The sequence below is a fragment of the Culex quinquefasciatus genome, chromosome 2, assembly GCF_015732765.1.
Source record: "Culex quinquefasciatus strain JHB chromosome 2, VPISU_Cqui_1.0_pri_paternal, whole genome shotgun sequence".
In the NCBI taxonomy this organism is placed as follows: Eukaryota; Metazoa; Arthropoda; class Insecta; order Diptera; family Culicidae; genus Culex; species Culex quinquefasciatus.
The window spans coordinates 94,531,777-94,549,142 of NC_051862.1; the positions used below are offsets into that span (position 1 = coordinate 94,531,777).

A 17,366-nucleotide genomic window follows, 5' to 3' on the forward strand; every position below is an offset into this window, starting at 1 on the left:
AACTTAAAGATAACTCACTCGTCGGCTCCTTGCGCTCCACGTACAGATGGATCGGTACGCCCTCGCCGGATGACCATATGTAGGACTTTACATAACTCTGCAGCAGCGTGAAGGATGCGCCGAAATCCGTGGTGTAGTAAAGCTGGGGGAGGGATGAGAAGTTTAATATTTCAATGTAAGGTTATAGGGATAAGTTTAAATTTATCAAGCTCAAATAATTTTCAAATAATCATGTTTGCATCTAATTTGACACGGTCTGCCTGGCCACACTAAAATTGAGGTCGATTTAAGCATTGTTCCGTTTGAATTTGTAGTCTGCAAAAGGTTAAACAAAACGCGTACAACTTACTCACATTTGGGTTAATTCAAAAATTCAGAATCCGAATTACGAAGGATTTTTCGAATTATAATATGCTCTTATTTGACACTTTTGTGATAGGGTAGTTGTCCCTTTTTTAGACCTACTGAGCAGTTCTCTAGCTTTCCAAGACTTTCAATGTTGTTGTTTTTGATTGATTTCTCCAAACATATGGGCTGTCCATGCAAAGATTTAATGGAAATATTTGAAAATGCGTATTTTGAGAAAAGTTGTAAGTTTTGATTAGAACTGTTCAGAAAACAAACAGGAAAGCCAAAAATCATATTTTAATAAAAAAAAAATATCAGAAAAACTAAACCCCCTCGACAATCTTATTTTTATGTTATGTTTTCACTGCCATCGTACGCACAATTGCCCAATATTTAAAAAACGGAAGTCTGAACAACTGAAAATAATTCAAAATGCATTATGTATTAGCATGTTCGGACTCAGATTTTGCTCAAATATTTTGAAAAATACCGATTTCAAAGCAACTGTACAATTGGGTATTACAAATCAATAAATGTGGATCCATAGCTCGTTTGTTAATTTTTAATGGTTTTGAAAAAAAATAAAAGTCATTTTTTAACGCAAAACAAACAAAAATATTTTCTTCAATTTAATTGAAAGTGCTATCTAAAAATAAATTATGATTTTTTGGTAATGTGCATCATTATCGAGTTATAACCTTTCTCGTGTAATTTTTTGAAACATATATTTTTTTTAGTTTAAAAAAATGTCAATCCTCGTTCATTTCTTAAAATCCAACAAAACTTTTGAAAAGGTTTACAAATAGATAATTTACCTCATTTAAAATTTTGACCATACTTTCAAATCTAGACTCAGAGAGAGAAAGAGTTTTAATTGAATGGATCTCAAAGTTTCACAGAAGTTTAATTTTTACAGGCTAATTAGGTGACACTTAAAAAATAATTTCCATAGATTCGAATTTTTCTATCTTTCATAAACAAATCTCCCAAATTTTATAGGCTAGGAGGGTAGTAGCGTTTGAAAAATATGTTTGCGTAATTGCGTAACTGGGGCGAATCGGGACAAATAAAGCGAATTAGAACAGCGGTTTTAAACTTGTTTGACCATCATATCTGGATTTTACTGGTTAGTTTCGGATATAACAGACTCAGACCAACAAAGTTTGAACATCAATTTACAAATTCAAAACTATTAAGTATCCTTAAAACTGCTCTTTATTAAGACTGCATTTTCCGATTCGCCCCATATGACTATTACGGTTATTATTATTTATTTTTTCAACTCATTTTTTATATTTTTCAAAAGTCTTTTTTTTTAAATTCATATCTATGATTCAAGATTTGGCACTATGCCTCAAAAGATGTATTTTTGAGTCTAATAAAAAAAACGAAAAAAATCAAGAAATAATAAATGCTTAGTTTGGGAATCCAACATTTAGTGGAAAACGTTACTAAATCCACCCTAAGGTGGTGGTGCCTTCCTCACATTCATGAAGTGTATTGTATTAGGTTGTATGTGCAATTTTTTTTTTGATTTTTTTAATTTCTTCAACAAACAAATCATAAAAAAATATTTTTTGTTAATAATATTGTTTAATTGGTTGGAAACATCTCTTTTTAAAGATTTTTGTTACAGACATTTTAGTATATCTTCAAAACTACGGGAACTATCGATATAATTTTTGATTCATCTCCTAAAGTACTGTCTACAAAATGATTTACAGCAATTTTTGGTTATTTTTACAATCAGATTGTTGCAGGATTGGGTCTGTAAGTTTGACAATTTTGGAATAAGAAGACAACTACTTCCTTGGAAGCTATGCACCCTTACACCCTACAATAAAAAGTTTTTTGTTTACCCATTGAACGATGGTCGGACGATTGATTCGGACATTATTAAAAAAATAATAGTCTGAGATCCGGCTTCTGATAAATATTAAAATATCACTTGAGTGCTCATAGCTTCTGAAAGTGTAACCAGATCTCCGATGTTTTAGGATTAATCAGGACATAATAATCGTCGAAATGTCTGAGATCCGGACTCCAAAAAGTGCTGAAATATCACTTAACTGCCCATGTTCGCATAAATGCCCCATATGCATTTTTGTCGGTTTTGACTTAAACATTGGAATAGCTTCGTTTGTTGCGTTACTTTAAGGTTCACTAATAATATTTACCACTTTGTTCCAGAAATTCAATAACCAACGACAAATTTGTTTGTCCCATCTGAAAAATGATCAAATATGAGTCCCATCGTGATAAAGTTCACAAACCAGTCCCTCTACAAAATATTATGTCCTGAACCTACCTTTTGGATTCTCCAATCTTTAAAATTTATTCAGCAATTATAAAGACTGGCCATCTTGAAGGGTTTTCATCCATTTCACGGTCACACAAATCTCCCAAATGGTTTATTAAATCATTTAAAAAAATGCAACTACTGGGTTACCTAGACAGCATGCTGCGATCGGGCTGATTTGCGAACATATTGATGCACTATGTAGGAAATGTTCAAATACCAGGTCCCATCTTGCGTACTTTTTCAAAATGAAAGAGAAAAATCAAGACTAATTTCAAAACAAACTTAAACATAATGCATAAACAAGAGCATGTTTGAGAACTATGTTGAAAGATTTTTTAGTATAATGGTAGTTTATTTACAATTAATGAGAAAACGTTTTATAAACTTCCAAGCTCGTTTTCCCAACTTGTTGAAAATGCATATGGGACATTTATGCGATCATGGGCAGTTAAGTACTCATAACTTTCGATAGGATTGTCAGATCTTAAATCTTTTGTACCCATTGGAAAGGTAATACCTTTCCAAATCCAAATATCTTTCTAAACATGTATAACAAGACGAGGTTTCTTACAAAAACCACCCTTTTTACAATCTTCCGGACTTTGGCAAAAATCTTTTTTTTAACATAATTTTGAAGTACTTTTCTAAATTCAAAAATATTGACTGGGATCAAAATCGGTTCAGCCAGTCCGGATATAATCGAGTGCATATTTTTCGATACACAGACTTACAGACATACCCACGCACAGACATTTGCTCAGAATTTGAATCAGAGTCAATATGTATACTTGAGGGTGAGTATAGGAGGTCTAATTAAGAAGTTAATTTTTGAGTGATGTTATAGAGCAGTTCTCTCAGATTTCGGTCATTCGATTTTTTTTTTTTGTATTTTTTAATCCGACTGAAACTTTTTTGATGCCTTCGGTATGCCCAAAGAAGCCATTTTGCATCATTAGTTTGTCCATATAATTTTCCATACAAATTTGGCAGCTGGCCATACAAAAATGATGTATGAAAATTCAAAAATCTGTATCTTTTGAAGGATTTTTTTGATTGATTTGGTGTCTTTGGCAAAGTTGTAGGTATGGATATGGACTACACTGGAAAAAAATTATACACGGTAAAAAAAAATATTTGTGATTTTTTATTTAACTTTTTGTCACTAAAACTTGATTTGCAAAAAACACTTTTAATATGTTTTAGAGGACATCAAATGCCAACTTTTCAGAAATTTCCAGGTTGTGCAAAAAATCTTTGAGCGAGTTATGAATTTTTGAATCAATACTAATTTTTTCAAAAAATCGAAAAATTGGTCGCAAAAATTTTTTAACTTCATTTTTTGATGTCAAATCGAATTTGTAATCAAAAAGAACTTTAGTGAAATTTTGATAAAGTGCACCGTTTTCAAGTTAAATCCATTTTAAGGTGACTTTTTTGAAAATAGTCGAAGTTTTTCATTTTTTTAAATTAGTGCACATGTTTGCCCACCTTTGAAAAAAATATTTTTGAAAAGCTGAGAAAATTCTCTATGTTTTGCTTATTCGGACTTTGTTGATACGACACTTATTTGCTGAGATATTGCCATGCAAAGGTTTAAAAACAGGAAAATTGATGTTTTCTAAGTCCCACCCAAACAACACACCATTTTCTAATGTCGATATCTCAGCAACTAATGGTCCGATTCTCAATGTTAAAATATAAAACATTCGTGAAATTTTCCGATCTTTTCGAAAAAAATATTTTCAAAATTTTTAAACAAGACTAACATTTCAAAAGGGCGTAATATTTCATGTTTTATTTATTTTTTATTTCCTGTTTTTAAACCTTTGCATGGCAATATCTCAGCAACTAAGGGTTGTATCAACAAAGTTCAAAAAGCAAAATATAGAGAATTTTCTCAGCTTTTCAAAAAAAAAAATTTCAAGGGTGAGCAAACATGTGCATTAATTTAAAAAAATGAAAAACTTCGACTATTTTCAAAAAAGTCACCTAAAAATGGTTATAACTTGAAAACGGTGCACTTTATCAAAATTTCACTAAAGTACTTTTTGATTGCAAATTTGATTTTACATCGAAAAATGAAGTTGAAAAATTTTTGCGACCTATTTTTCGATATTTTGAAAAAATCAGTATTAATTCAACAATTCATAACTCGCTCAAAGATTTTTTGCACAACCTGGAAATTTCTGAAAAGTTGGCATTTGATGTCCTCTAAAACATATCAAAAAATAAAAAAAATAAAAATAGTGTTTTTTTTTGCAAATCAAGTTTTAGTGACAAAAAGTTAAATAAAAAATCACCAAAATTTTTTAACCGTGTATAATTTTTTTCAGTGTAGTCCATATCCATACCGACAACTTTGCCGAAGACACCAAATCGATCAAAAATTTCCTTCAAAAGATACAGATTTTTGAATTTTCATACATCATTTTTATATGGCCAGCTGCCAAATTTGTATAGAAAATTATATGGACAAACTAATGATGCAAAATGGCTTCTTTGGGCATACCGAAGACACCAAAAAAGTTTCAGTCGGATTAAAAAATACAAAAATTAAAATTTAAGAAAAAAGACCGATTTCGTAGAGAATTGCTCTATAGCCTTTCTTCAGTAAAGTGAGGAAGACAAAAAGTGAAATAAAAATGAACCCTGATAAATTGTTACTTTTTGTTGTTTTTCTACACAGCAAATAAAGTAGTAATCCAGCTGCGTGTAAAAGACCCGGGTGTAAAAAAAACTTTGCATTATTTTATGAAATTCTGTGTAATATTACAAACTGAAATATGTAGCCCATCAGTATGGGAAACCTACTTTACCGAAATGTCAAGCCTATATATGCGTTTATCCATTCCATTCTTCATCGGTCTGATGGCCGAGCGGGCTAAGGCGCCAGTCCTTACTGATGGTGCTGGGTTTGAATCCCGTCGGTTGCAACTTTTTTTTTGTGTTTTCAAAAAATGTACATGCAGTGTGTAATATTAAGTGTTTATTTTGACGAAGGTGATGTGCATGCTTTTGCATGCGATTTTACCATCGGATTTTTTGCTGTGTAGCGATTGCTGCCTAATAATAATTAAAAAGTTTGCGTCGTTTCCAGTTAAATATGCTTGAAATGAATCACATTAATCACATCAACATATTGCGGTTACGTATAAAAACATTTTCTTATCACCATGATTTGCATTCAACATGAATCATCGAACGCAATCGCATTCGTTCATAGAACTCTATCAACTCTAAGTTTATTCTTTTTTTCCCCAAACATTCTTAGCAGTGAATGAATCAGCCGGCCAAGGGTCACCCCGCTTACCTTCCGCTCCGGATCCTTCTTGTCCAGAATCAGAATCATCTTGGTGTCCGCCTCGTAGAACGTCACATCCGAGGGTGTGAAGTTTAGCATCCGCACCTTAACCGTTGCGCCGTAATCTTCCGATGTGAAGATCGCCTTGTTCCGTGGGTCGGTGAAAACGATCTACAAAAAAGAACAAATTAGTTTTCGAACGGGTCAGGTCGAATTCAGCGGATCTCTCTCACCGTGTTAAACTTTGGATGGGTGAAGAACTGCTCGACGGTGGAGTTGATCTTGGTGCCGTTCACCTCCAGCTCGAACATGTTCGTCTGGTCGACGAACGTGTCGCCGTAGTCCTTGGACACGAAGATCCGCGAGGGCTGCGGCGGGGGAGCTTTCGCGACGGCATCGTTGTCGGCCGGCGGTTCCCGGGCCAGGCAAATCATGACGGAGGTGCCCTCGCCCAGCCAGTGCACGATCAGCTGCGCGTGCGAGTCATTCAGCTTGTTGACCTGGAATGTTGGATGAGAAGAAGAAGTTTTTATTAGTTTTCAGTTTGATTGAAAATTTGACAATTTGTCAGCCGGAATAAATTTTTAGTAAAGTTATCATACGCAGATCATCGCATTTTGATTCAAAAGCAAATATTTCTCCAGATACCATACGATACTAATTTATGCAATGTCAATGACATAATAATTGCGATACCGTTACCAGACCTTCACATCTTTTTCTCTTTCCCCAGACGAGTAAATAAATCTCAAGTTAAACCATATGGTGAAGCCCCGTAAAAGTGTTGTCTTTCATGGTCACCCCGCGAACATCCAGAAGATGAAAGAAAAAGCTGAGCAAAATTCAAAGGAAGAAAAAAGAGTTCGCAAAGATCTTCCAGAAGTGATACAAAAGTCGTCAACATCGAAAAAGAGAAGAGAAGAAAGGAGAAGGTAAGAAAGCGCCACTAATAAAGCCACCAGGCCAATCCGGTCATGTGGAAGGAAACAGGATTCCCCGGGCCAGAGTAGTGCGGAGTGAATGAACGAAAAACTCACGCGACAGCATTATATTATGATATCAAAGACACGTATCGTATCGTATGGCTGCGCTTTGGAAGAGAGTTTGGACGGGTTGTAGGTGGAAGCAGCATGTAAACAAGTTTTGCCGTCGTGTGGAGCAGCCAGTCACCTTTGCCAGCGTGGATATCATGTTCCTCCAGTGTGCAATGTAAACAAACGATAAAGTGTTGGTTTTATGTGGCCGATATAGCTACCGGCGTTGAGCTTGGGCTAATGGGATTGGTTTGTGGGACGTAAATTTACTTGTCTCATTATATTTATTTACTTTGGCGTTTAATTACGAAACAAAAGTTATCAATTTCAATTAAAATACTATTAATTGAATGCATCCAGCGAACAAATTACCATGCGTCTCCATGAAATCATTCGATCAATATCGATTTGATGGAGCCGCATGGTAGTTCAATCTCTTTTTTCAAACAGCTTTATTACTAGGTCAAAAGTGACTCGATTGAGAGCACGAAACAATCCAATTCAGCGAATCAACTGTCTTTGTTCAAGAAATCTCGCACTTGTTGCGGTGACGCTGGAGTACAAGCCAAATATAGTTCGCTCAATAGGATAAGTACACCAAGTAAATGCATAATTTGCTACCCCATACAAACACTTTTGATGGCACTTATCTAATTGGATAGGGCGTGAGTCAGCTTGAAACAATCGCAGCAAGCCGTTTGTGCAATATCACATGTCCTTTGTTTGCTTTTGAAGAGCAAAAAATACCACGACTCTTTGACCCAGTTCTGCTCAAGCGATTGGAGAATCATGTTTGCTGGTGAAGGTTGGTGTTCACCAAATGGCACAACAACAATCGGCAAAAGGATTTTTCATTTTCCATTTTTATTTTTTGTTGTTGTCGTGTGTCGGTTCGTTTCATCCTGTTTGCTGCTGGTAGGGTTCAATTTTCCATTTCCTGGTGGGTGGAATGGAACAAAAAATGACACAGCAAGGTCATGGCAATGATGAACCAAAAATATGAAACACGGTCACAGCACCGAAGGGGAATGAATTTTCGCAAATAAGGGACGCTTTAATCATGATTTTTAAGTTTTGCAAACAAAGCGAATCTCTCCAAGATTTATAGAAAATCCATAAACTAGAAAGTACCTACGTATAAATTTAAGGCGTCTGTTTCATCAAAGCTTAGAGCATTTCTGGAGTTTTTTTAAAGGGTCCAATAAACCAAATTTCCAGTTGTTGCTTTTTGGTGTTTCTGAAACCGCCTTGAGTCAGGGGTATTGAAAAACACCCAAAAAGCATAAACTGAAAATTTGGTTTATTGGACCTTTTTTAAAAAAAAACTCCAGAATTGGTCTTTAATATTACATAAAAACGACTGGAAAAGCTATGTTCCATGACAGGGTTGCGAAATATTTAAAAAGATCCCAATTAATTTGAAAAGTTTTCAAATTACTTGTCAACAATGCACAGTAGGGTGATTCTAAACTTCTTTTTATGTACAGCTTATTAAAAACATTCAAACATTATTCAAAAATCAATACTCGGTTGCAGGGTTGTTAAAATATCAAAATATCAGCTCTCAGCAACTACAATTATCCCGCCTGAATATTCATGCTTCAAATACAACTGCTCTTCTCTCTTCATTGAAACTCTCAGCGCCGAACATAGCCGAACACGTTTTCGTGCTTGCCCACTCGCGATTGACATTTTCCTTTTCTCTCTCATTCCCGCTTCCACGATCATGCTACCGCAACAGCGTTTAACCACAAAGCCGCCACAAAACCAATTTCGCAAACGCAGTTTGACGGGACGTCATGCGTGGTCGGATCCTAATCGCCATCTCGCGTTCTCTCATTGCAGTTTTTGAGAGATTGAGAGACTCAGCGGTGAGAGCGCATAGTCGGGGTAAAGGGAAAGAGTGATAGAGAGAGAATGACATCGCTGGGAATCACGAGACACAAGAAGAGATCTCACAAGCTATAGTGACGGCCACTATACTCTCGGATATTTTTGGTGCAGAGATAATCTATTGATAGCTTTTTTATCACTCATTTGCAACACTGCTCGGTTGTGATAATTTATTACAGGGTTGCCAAATCAAACTATATGACTCATTAAATCATTAAATATCTATGGGACCATCCATAAACCACGTGGACACTTTAAGGGGGTATGGCGATTGTCCACGCTCCATGCAAAACGTTTTTTTTTTGTATGGACAATTGTCCACGATGGGGGGGGGGGGTTGAGATTTCCAAAAAAGTGTCCACGTGGTTTGTGGATGGTCCCTATCCAAAGATACACATTGACACGGTTCCAAAAAAACATTTTCTTTGAACATTTCAAGCTTGAATTTTGGAGAAAAGAGATTTTCAAGGACCACATAAAAAACAATAAGTAAGCTACTCTCTGCCAAAAATGGATTATTTTAATTCCCAAAATACCTTTTTTTTATTGATTTTCGAATTTTTTTTATATGTTCTAGGGGACAAAAAATCGCAACTTTTGAGTCATAGAGAAGTATGGTCAAAAAATCTGTCGTCGAGTTATGAATTTTTGAAAATAACAGTAATTTTTGGAAAAAAAAAATCGAAATCTTACACAAAAAAAATCGACCTTATTTTTAAAAGTAAAATTAAATTTGCAATCGAAAAGTACTTTACAGATTTTTTGATTAAGGGCTTCGGTTTCAGAATATAGCCACCGAAAGTTTGATTTTAGTGAAATATTTGCAGTGACTATGAGTGATCATTTCTGAAAATGTTTTTTTTCGAATAGTACAGAAAATTTGCTATAAAATTGGCTAAGCGACATTGAAGATTAGATATCTGGTTGCTGAGATCGGCTTAAAGAAAAAGAAACAGAAAAATTTAAGTTTTCTACATTTCAACAACTATTCGAAAAACAATATTTTCAGTAATGGTCACTATTTTTAATAGTCGGAAAACTGCAAATATTTCGCAAAAATCAAACTTTCGGTGTTTATATTCTGAAAACGAAGCCCTTTATCAAAAAATCTGTAAAATACATTTTGTTTGCAAATTTAATTTTACATGAAAAATAAGGTCATTTTTTTACTGAGATTTCGATTTTATCAAAAAATCACTGTTTTTATCAAAAATTCATAACTTGGCAGCAGATTTGTTTTACCATACTTCTCTATGGCTCAAAAGTTACGGTTTTTTGTCTCCTAAAACATATCAAAAAATCTCTAAAATAAAAAAAGTATTTTGGGAAATTGCATTGCTGTGAAATAAAAAGATAATAAAAAACTCGGCAATTTTTTTTGTCCTTGTACCCATTTTTTTTCAAAAGTCCTCAACAATACCTACAACTTTGTCGAAGACACCAATGATCAGAAAATTAATTCAAAAGTTACAGATGTTTGAATATTTACGCATCATTTTGGTATGGACAGCTGCCAAATTTGTATGGAGACTTGTATGGGTGAACCAATGACACAAAATAGCTTCTTTGGTCATAGAGAAGGCCCCCACAAAGTTTGACCCAAATAAAAATTACGAAAAAATAAAAATGGTCGAAATCGGCCGATTTCGTAGAGAATTGCTCAGGTTGACTTCGATTTTTATTTTTATTTTGTGTCATGTATGACCCATTAAGCTTAAAATATTAATGTAAATGATGTTGTATTCTTGTGCATTTTTCTACATTCACGATCCTTAAATCTTTCTTAAGTATGGAAATTTGATGACAAGGTTACCAGATCCCAAATTCGAGAATGCACGTGCCAAGAATATGGATATTTTTTGTTTCTCAAGAGTTATGAATAGAAGTGACAGTACAAGTACAAGATTGTAAGACAAAAAGAGAAAAAGTCAAAATAATAAAATAAATGCATGGGACATTGTTGGGTACCTACTAGGATGTAACAAAAATGACTTTTTGGCGGGCATTCAGGGGCTGGTTCCGGTGGCCGTACTGAGCCCAAATCCCAAATATAAGCTTGATTGGACGTAACATGAGAACCGGGATTTGGGCTCAGTACGGCCACTGGAACCAGCCCCTGAATGCCCGCCAAAAAGTCATTTTTGTTCTACTCAAGTTTTTGTTTATTTCTAGAAACCAAACCATATGTTGTTGAATAACAACAACATTATCATCAGATTTAGCTTAAAATTCAGATTTTGGTTCAGTTATTGATTTTGGCGTGATTATAAATCGAAAAAATACCAAACTAAACTTTTTTTTGATAGCCATTTCATCATAAATCATCTTCAAATTAGGAATATAAATCACAATACAGTCCAGACTCAATTATCCGAAGCCTCGATTATACGAAGTTTCAATTATCCGAAGTACGATTATCCGAAGGTTTGTATGGGACTTCGGATAATCGAATCACGAGAATAAATTTTGTTTCGTGTTATTTTATTTTCTTATTTTTAACATCGAATGTTTGTTCTACGTTAATTAGTTGATTGCCTATTAAATTAAAAATTGTTTTTTTTTTTTCAATACTTTGCTACCGCCATTTTGGCCGCCATCTTGGATTTCAACTTAATAAATCATCACTCCAGCCGCCAGTGTTGCAAATGAGTGATAAAAAAGCTATCAATAGATTATCTCTGCACCAAAAATATTCGAGAGTATAGCGGCCGTCACGATAGCTTGTGAGATCTCTTCTTGTGTCTCGTGATTCCCAGCGATGTCATTCTCCCTCTATCACTCCTTCCCTTTTCCTCGACTATGCGCTCTCACCGCTGAGTCTCTCAATCTCTCCGAAAACTGCAATGAGAGAACGCGAGATGGCGATTAGAAGCCGACCACGCATGACGCCCCGTTAAACTGCGTTTGCGAAATTGGTTTTGTGGCGGCTTTTGTGGTTAAACGCTGTTGCGGTAGGATGATCGTGGAAGCGGGAATGAGAGAGAAAAGAAAAATGTCAATCGCGAGTGGGTAAACCCGAAAACGTGTTCGGCTATGTTCGGCGCTGAGAGTTTCAATGAAGAGAGAAGAGCAGTTATATTTGAGGCATGAATATTCAGGCGGGATAATTGTAGTTGCTGAGAGCTGATATTTTGATATTTTAACAACCCTGCCAGCCGCACATCGTTCATGTCGAAACCTCTAAACTGGGCCCTCGTCCTGTCACGTCCGTCAGTAGTCTTGTCGTACATTACAACTAGGATCAGATCTGTCAATGAATTAGCACACTTCGACCAAATAAACACTGACGCTGTATGGATTTGACACTAGAATAAATGCACAGTTCTGTGTTATTCATAAGTCTAAAATGTTCAATTATTCATATCAGTCCAAATATTCATTTGCGGATAACTACCTATCTTGAATTGAATACAATATTTAAAGTAACCTATACTTTTTTCCCTCCTCTTCAAGCATTTCGATGAAACAGATTGGAGCAGTGCCCTGGCTGTTTGAATTGTCTTTTTGCGTCAACAGAGCTGGTACACCAGTTCCATCAGAGTGTCAGAATCGGAAGTTAACCACTCTTTGATAATTGCACCCACATGCGGGGCTAAATTACCGAACAATACCGGCGACGTGTGGGATTTTTCCCCACAAGCCGTGCGCTGTTCCAGCGAAATCATACCAGCAGCATGACAGATCAACGACGTTGTAAAATCAGTCACGAAACCACCATCACCATCAAACAATGCGACAAAAACGAATTGAAGGGCCTGGTCTCGTAACGAGATGCAATCGTATACCAAACTCAAAGGATCCTTCGTTGTCACCCCCATACGATACGAGAGGACAGGACACCGCCAAAACACACCCCACGGTGAGGCGGGACACTTGGAAGTTCTTTTCAGCAGCAGCTCGGTTTGGCTCGGTCAATTATCCTCAATTCTGGTTCCGTCATTATCACACGACAGAAAAGCAGGGAAAAAGCCACCGCCAGTTTTCTGAATGGTGCGGAATGCCGGTTGGCCGGCGACTATGAGAATGACATGTTACACAGTATGACAAAAATAAAATCGATGTTTGGACTCTGAAAATGGAAATGGAATGGATAGTTTTAGACTCAATTTTTAGAACTTCATTGAACTATTGAACAGAATCATAAAACATCCAATTACATCGATTTTATTTTGTCGAGCAGTGTCTTAATCGCCCATCGTCACCATCGACCAAAAGAAGACGCGACAATTTCGAGCAAGGGGCCACTTCAGAACTTCAGAACACAGTATCATAATCAACAGCATATCCCGTACATGACGCGTTGTCGTCGTCGTCGTCATCTTCGTTGAGGAAGCTGGGCATTCTCTCATGAATCATGTATCATTTCAATGCCGTTGTTGTTGTTGTTGCTTCTGGTTGCATCCGTCGTTGCAAGATAAAATGAAAAGAGTGTGTGTTGGTAGAGAGAGAAGGTTGGGGTTCCCATACGAACTCAAATCAGTGCAGAATCGAATTGTTTCTCATTGTTAACAATTCCACCAACTGTTCGTATTTATAAGAAAAGGACCACCCTAAGTCAACCGACCATCCCTAAGCGACGCAGACTAAATTATACACATGATGAGCGCAAAGATAGTTCTCGCGCTCCAGCTCCGGCTCGGGAAAGTACCGTAATCGGGCGTAATTGAGGATGTGGTTGACGGACGGACACAAAATGCAACGCGACACGGAGAAATTATAAGGTTGCGCTGCAGCGTTACTACACACCTGATTTGAGATGGGCATTCTTTTTCGATATTGATTCTGGGAGCGAGCGAAGATGAGAAGTGGCGGTTACATTTTGATACGTATTAAATGTAGAGCAGTGTAAAATCTCTAATCAAAAAATGCAAAACAAAATAACGAGGAGAAGTACGTTTTTTGACATGAAAAGGATTTGATCCTTTTTCTATTTAAGTTGTCAATTCTCGTCACATAATAGTAGTTTATGTAACAAGTTGCAAAAAGAGGATTTTTTCAGCACGAGTCGTACATTTATCCAACGAGGTTCACCGAGTTGGATAAATACGAAGAGTGCTGAAAATATCAAGTTTTGCAACGAGTTCCATACAACATTTTTTTGCAATTCCAAAAAACACACACTGAGTGAAATTTTATGTCAAATTTTCATGTATTTTGTCAATAAATCGTTTAAATCAAAAAAATGTTGAAAAGTGTTTCTTTTCGAAACAAGTGCTGAAAAGTTCAATTTTTCAGCACCCATTTGAGTGCTGATAAGTAGAACTTTTCAGCATTTATTTTGAAAAGTGTTGCTATTCGATTCTGTTATTTTTGGTACAGAAAAGTAGGCTATTTCGTCGTTCAAGAATAACAGGAAAAGTAAGTAGTTTAACGACGGAATTGCAAAAAAAAAATTATTTAGCAAAACTTTTGGAAGGAACTTATTTGCAGACTCGATTATCCGAAGGTTTGTATGGGACTTCGGGTAAAAGAAAGATGAAAAAAAAAATTTTCGTATTTTTTATTCTAGCTTTTAGGGATCGAAGTAATCTGGGAGCGTGAACGGACGTATTTTTTTCCGCTGTCATATTTTTGGAACTTAAAAACGTTCGATTTCATTGTTTAAACCGGAGTTCCTGCACAATTTTGATTGTGGTAGCGGTTGAGGTAGTGTCTGTGGAATATCAAAACCCTGATTTCAACTTCTCGTCGGCGTGATGCTCTTCATGGGGGTGACGACTACTCAAACAAGAAGGCAGGATCAGCAACAGCTGGAGCACTTTATGAAGTGGTCATCATGTTCCTGTTCCTATCTACGAATCCGGCCAGCAGTAGCAGACTAAATTCATCGTGTGGTGATCAGTACCAACTTCCGGCGTCGTATGCCTTTGCTGCACGGATCGCTGCTGGAAGAACCGAAACCTTGATTGTTGCTGCCCGCTACTTTACTGTAGTCCTGTTTAAGTCTTGTAATTCTTACAATTCAAGTGGCATTTGATGATAAGTTTAACCCCTGCTGGAAGTGTTGAATCTTGATTTGGTGAGATCTATCCATTTTATCTATCATATCACTTTCCCACCTTCCCTTTCTCCTATCCCCATTTCCTTCCCCCCCCCCCTCCCCCTGCCCCTAAATATTATTGTTTGCCAAATTTACACTTACACACCACACCACAACTTATTCGGAGCGTTTGGTACGGTATGTCCACGCATCCTTCCTCCCCTGATGATTCTGTTAAATGTGATCCGTTCACATAATCTGTCTCTGCGGTTAATACAACGCAGTAGGTCTGGCCGCTTTAATTTTTGCTATACTTTTCGGGGTAACTCGGATGTACTGTAATCATTAATATTGACAAGAAAGGACTTGAGGCGTAATCTTACCACCAGTTCTTCCAGGATGCTTTCTTCGGACTGGCTGCGCTTGTGTTCGATTAGATTAGATTAGATTAGTATTTTTTATTCTAGCTTTTAGCAGATTCAGGTCCTGCGACCCCATTTTAGTCAAATTAGGTTGACATTAAACATGCATATCTTCATCACCGCCATTTTGGCCGCCATCTTGTATTTAAAATTCACAAATCACTTAAGAGTAGTTTTTTTTTTAATTTAATTTTTTATCATCGAAATTGAACTCCAATAATATGTACTTTTCAAATTTAGTGTTTTTTTGAATGTTTAAGAGGATTGTAAAGACTTCTTTTGCGGTAGAGTTTAAGATGGTGTAATTTCTTATACCGTAAAAATAAAAAAAAATATTTCTTAAAAAAATCAAAGATATTTTTTTATTTTTTTCAAACAAAATCATATCAAATTTTCAATCGAAAATTACTTTTGAAAAATCACTCAGAGTTATTAATTCATATACTATATTTTAAATATGATCAGTGTTTTTTACGGTTTAAAAATATGTATTTCATGAAGGTCAAATACGAAAAATATTTACAAAAACCTGAGAAATGTCATTTAATTTTTCATTCTGAACATGTTGATTGTTACAGCCACTTAAAGTACGAATTTTGCATGTAATTTCACCAAATTAGCTCTATCTTGACAACAATTACCACTGAAAATATTTTGTAAATTTTGAGGTCATTAGGAAATATAAGGACAAAATAAATTGATCAACAGAGAGAGTTTTCTGGTTTGCTTTTGCTAATATTTGGGCAAATTTTTTGCTTACCCATATATTTTTTTCTAAAACCAGCAGCTACGCAATTAAAAATCAGCAAGCAACAATGTATCGCCCGCTGAAAAATATCATTTTGACTTGTAAAATACCGATTTTTTTTCAAATTTACACAGTTAAAGTACATTTAACAATGAAAAAGGTACGACATTTGCAAAACAAAACTGCTGACCGTTGTGTGGAACAAGCGGCTACCAATATCAGCTGAAAAAGTGTTAATTTAGCGATTAAAATTGCTGATCCAGCAAAAACACCGCTTTGACGGCGGATTTCTGTCGAAACCAGCAGAAAAATCTTTCCTTGATCTTGAAATCATGCAGCTTTTGCCGTTTTTTTTCAGAAATCTTAAAAAAAATAGTGCACGCTGGGGAATCGTCACAGAAAAAAATCCTATAACTAATTTGAAGGTTTTGATGCGCTCTTTCGATTGATTTTTTGTCCGAAATCCGGAACTCAAAGCCTGATTTTTTAGTGCTCTTTTTCTGAAACACTTGGGCGATGTCTGTATCCGCTCTTAAAAATTGGTGTCTTCCATCATTGGAAAACCACTCGTAAAACCCACAATTTTTATATTCCAGATTTGTAGCCGGAGACGAACATTTTATTTTTCGATTCACAATTTTCGTCCAGTAAATGTAGTCAAAGCCATTTTTAGAGGTATTTTTTGGACAATTTTACAGATAGCACTAACAAATTAAAAAAAATCAGTTTCAAACAAAAAGCCATTCGAAAACATGCGCCATAAACTGCTTGGGCCCAAAATTTGAAGCTTTTCCAAAATGTATTTCCAGAGATATACCCATTGTTTGCACACGCATTAGGTTTAGATTGTTAATTTGTATCAGTTCAGTTAGATCTAGAATCTTCTCTAGAAGTGGCCATTGCTCCGCGAGACACTGTACAGAACAGATCAGACAGAACAGAACCGTCCTGTTCTGAAATACAGCTTAAGATGTAGAAAGTTACAGTTTTCTCGTCTAATTACCGTCCAGTACAGTTCAATAAACCGACAGAAACCAAGAGCAATAAAGTTTTGATTAAAAATTACTGTGCACTATCAAACTCGCGAGTTTCAGTTCTGTCCAGATCCGATTATGCCACGAAACAAGCACCAGACCACGGTGCTCAAAATACCGTTATTATGAAAAAAATATGCACTCCGAGATTTTTGGGTCTATCGATTCCTTACACCATAGCGCATCTCTGTGCAAAAAATAAAAACATTCGCTGATGTAGTTTTCGAGATACAGCCCTTTTAAGATGTTACATCCGATTTTTAATACACCCAACTGACAGTCGCATGATTGTGATGCATGGCGG

At 35.9% G+C, this 17,366-nt stretch overlaps 1 protein-coding gene across 1 annotated transcript in view; it reads right to left on the reverse strand.

Moving 5' to 3' along the window:
- The window catches only part of LOC6036878 (sortilin-related receptor), a 77,839-nt gene that overhangs the window by 12,933 nt on the left and 47,540 nt on the right, over window positions 1–17,366 (reverse strand). Inside the window, exons 2-4 of the mRNA XM_038257505.1 lie at window positions 6,185–6,451; window positions 5,961–6,122; window positions 19–142 (exon numbers count right to left, since the gene is read on the reverse strand). Coding sequence (XP_038113433.1) covers window positions 19–142; window positions 5,961–6,122; window positions 6,185–6,451 — 553 coding nt within the window. The remainder of the gene's footprint in view (window positions 1–18; window positions 143–5,960; window positions 6,123–6,184; window positions 6,452–17,366) is intronic.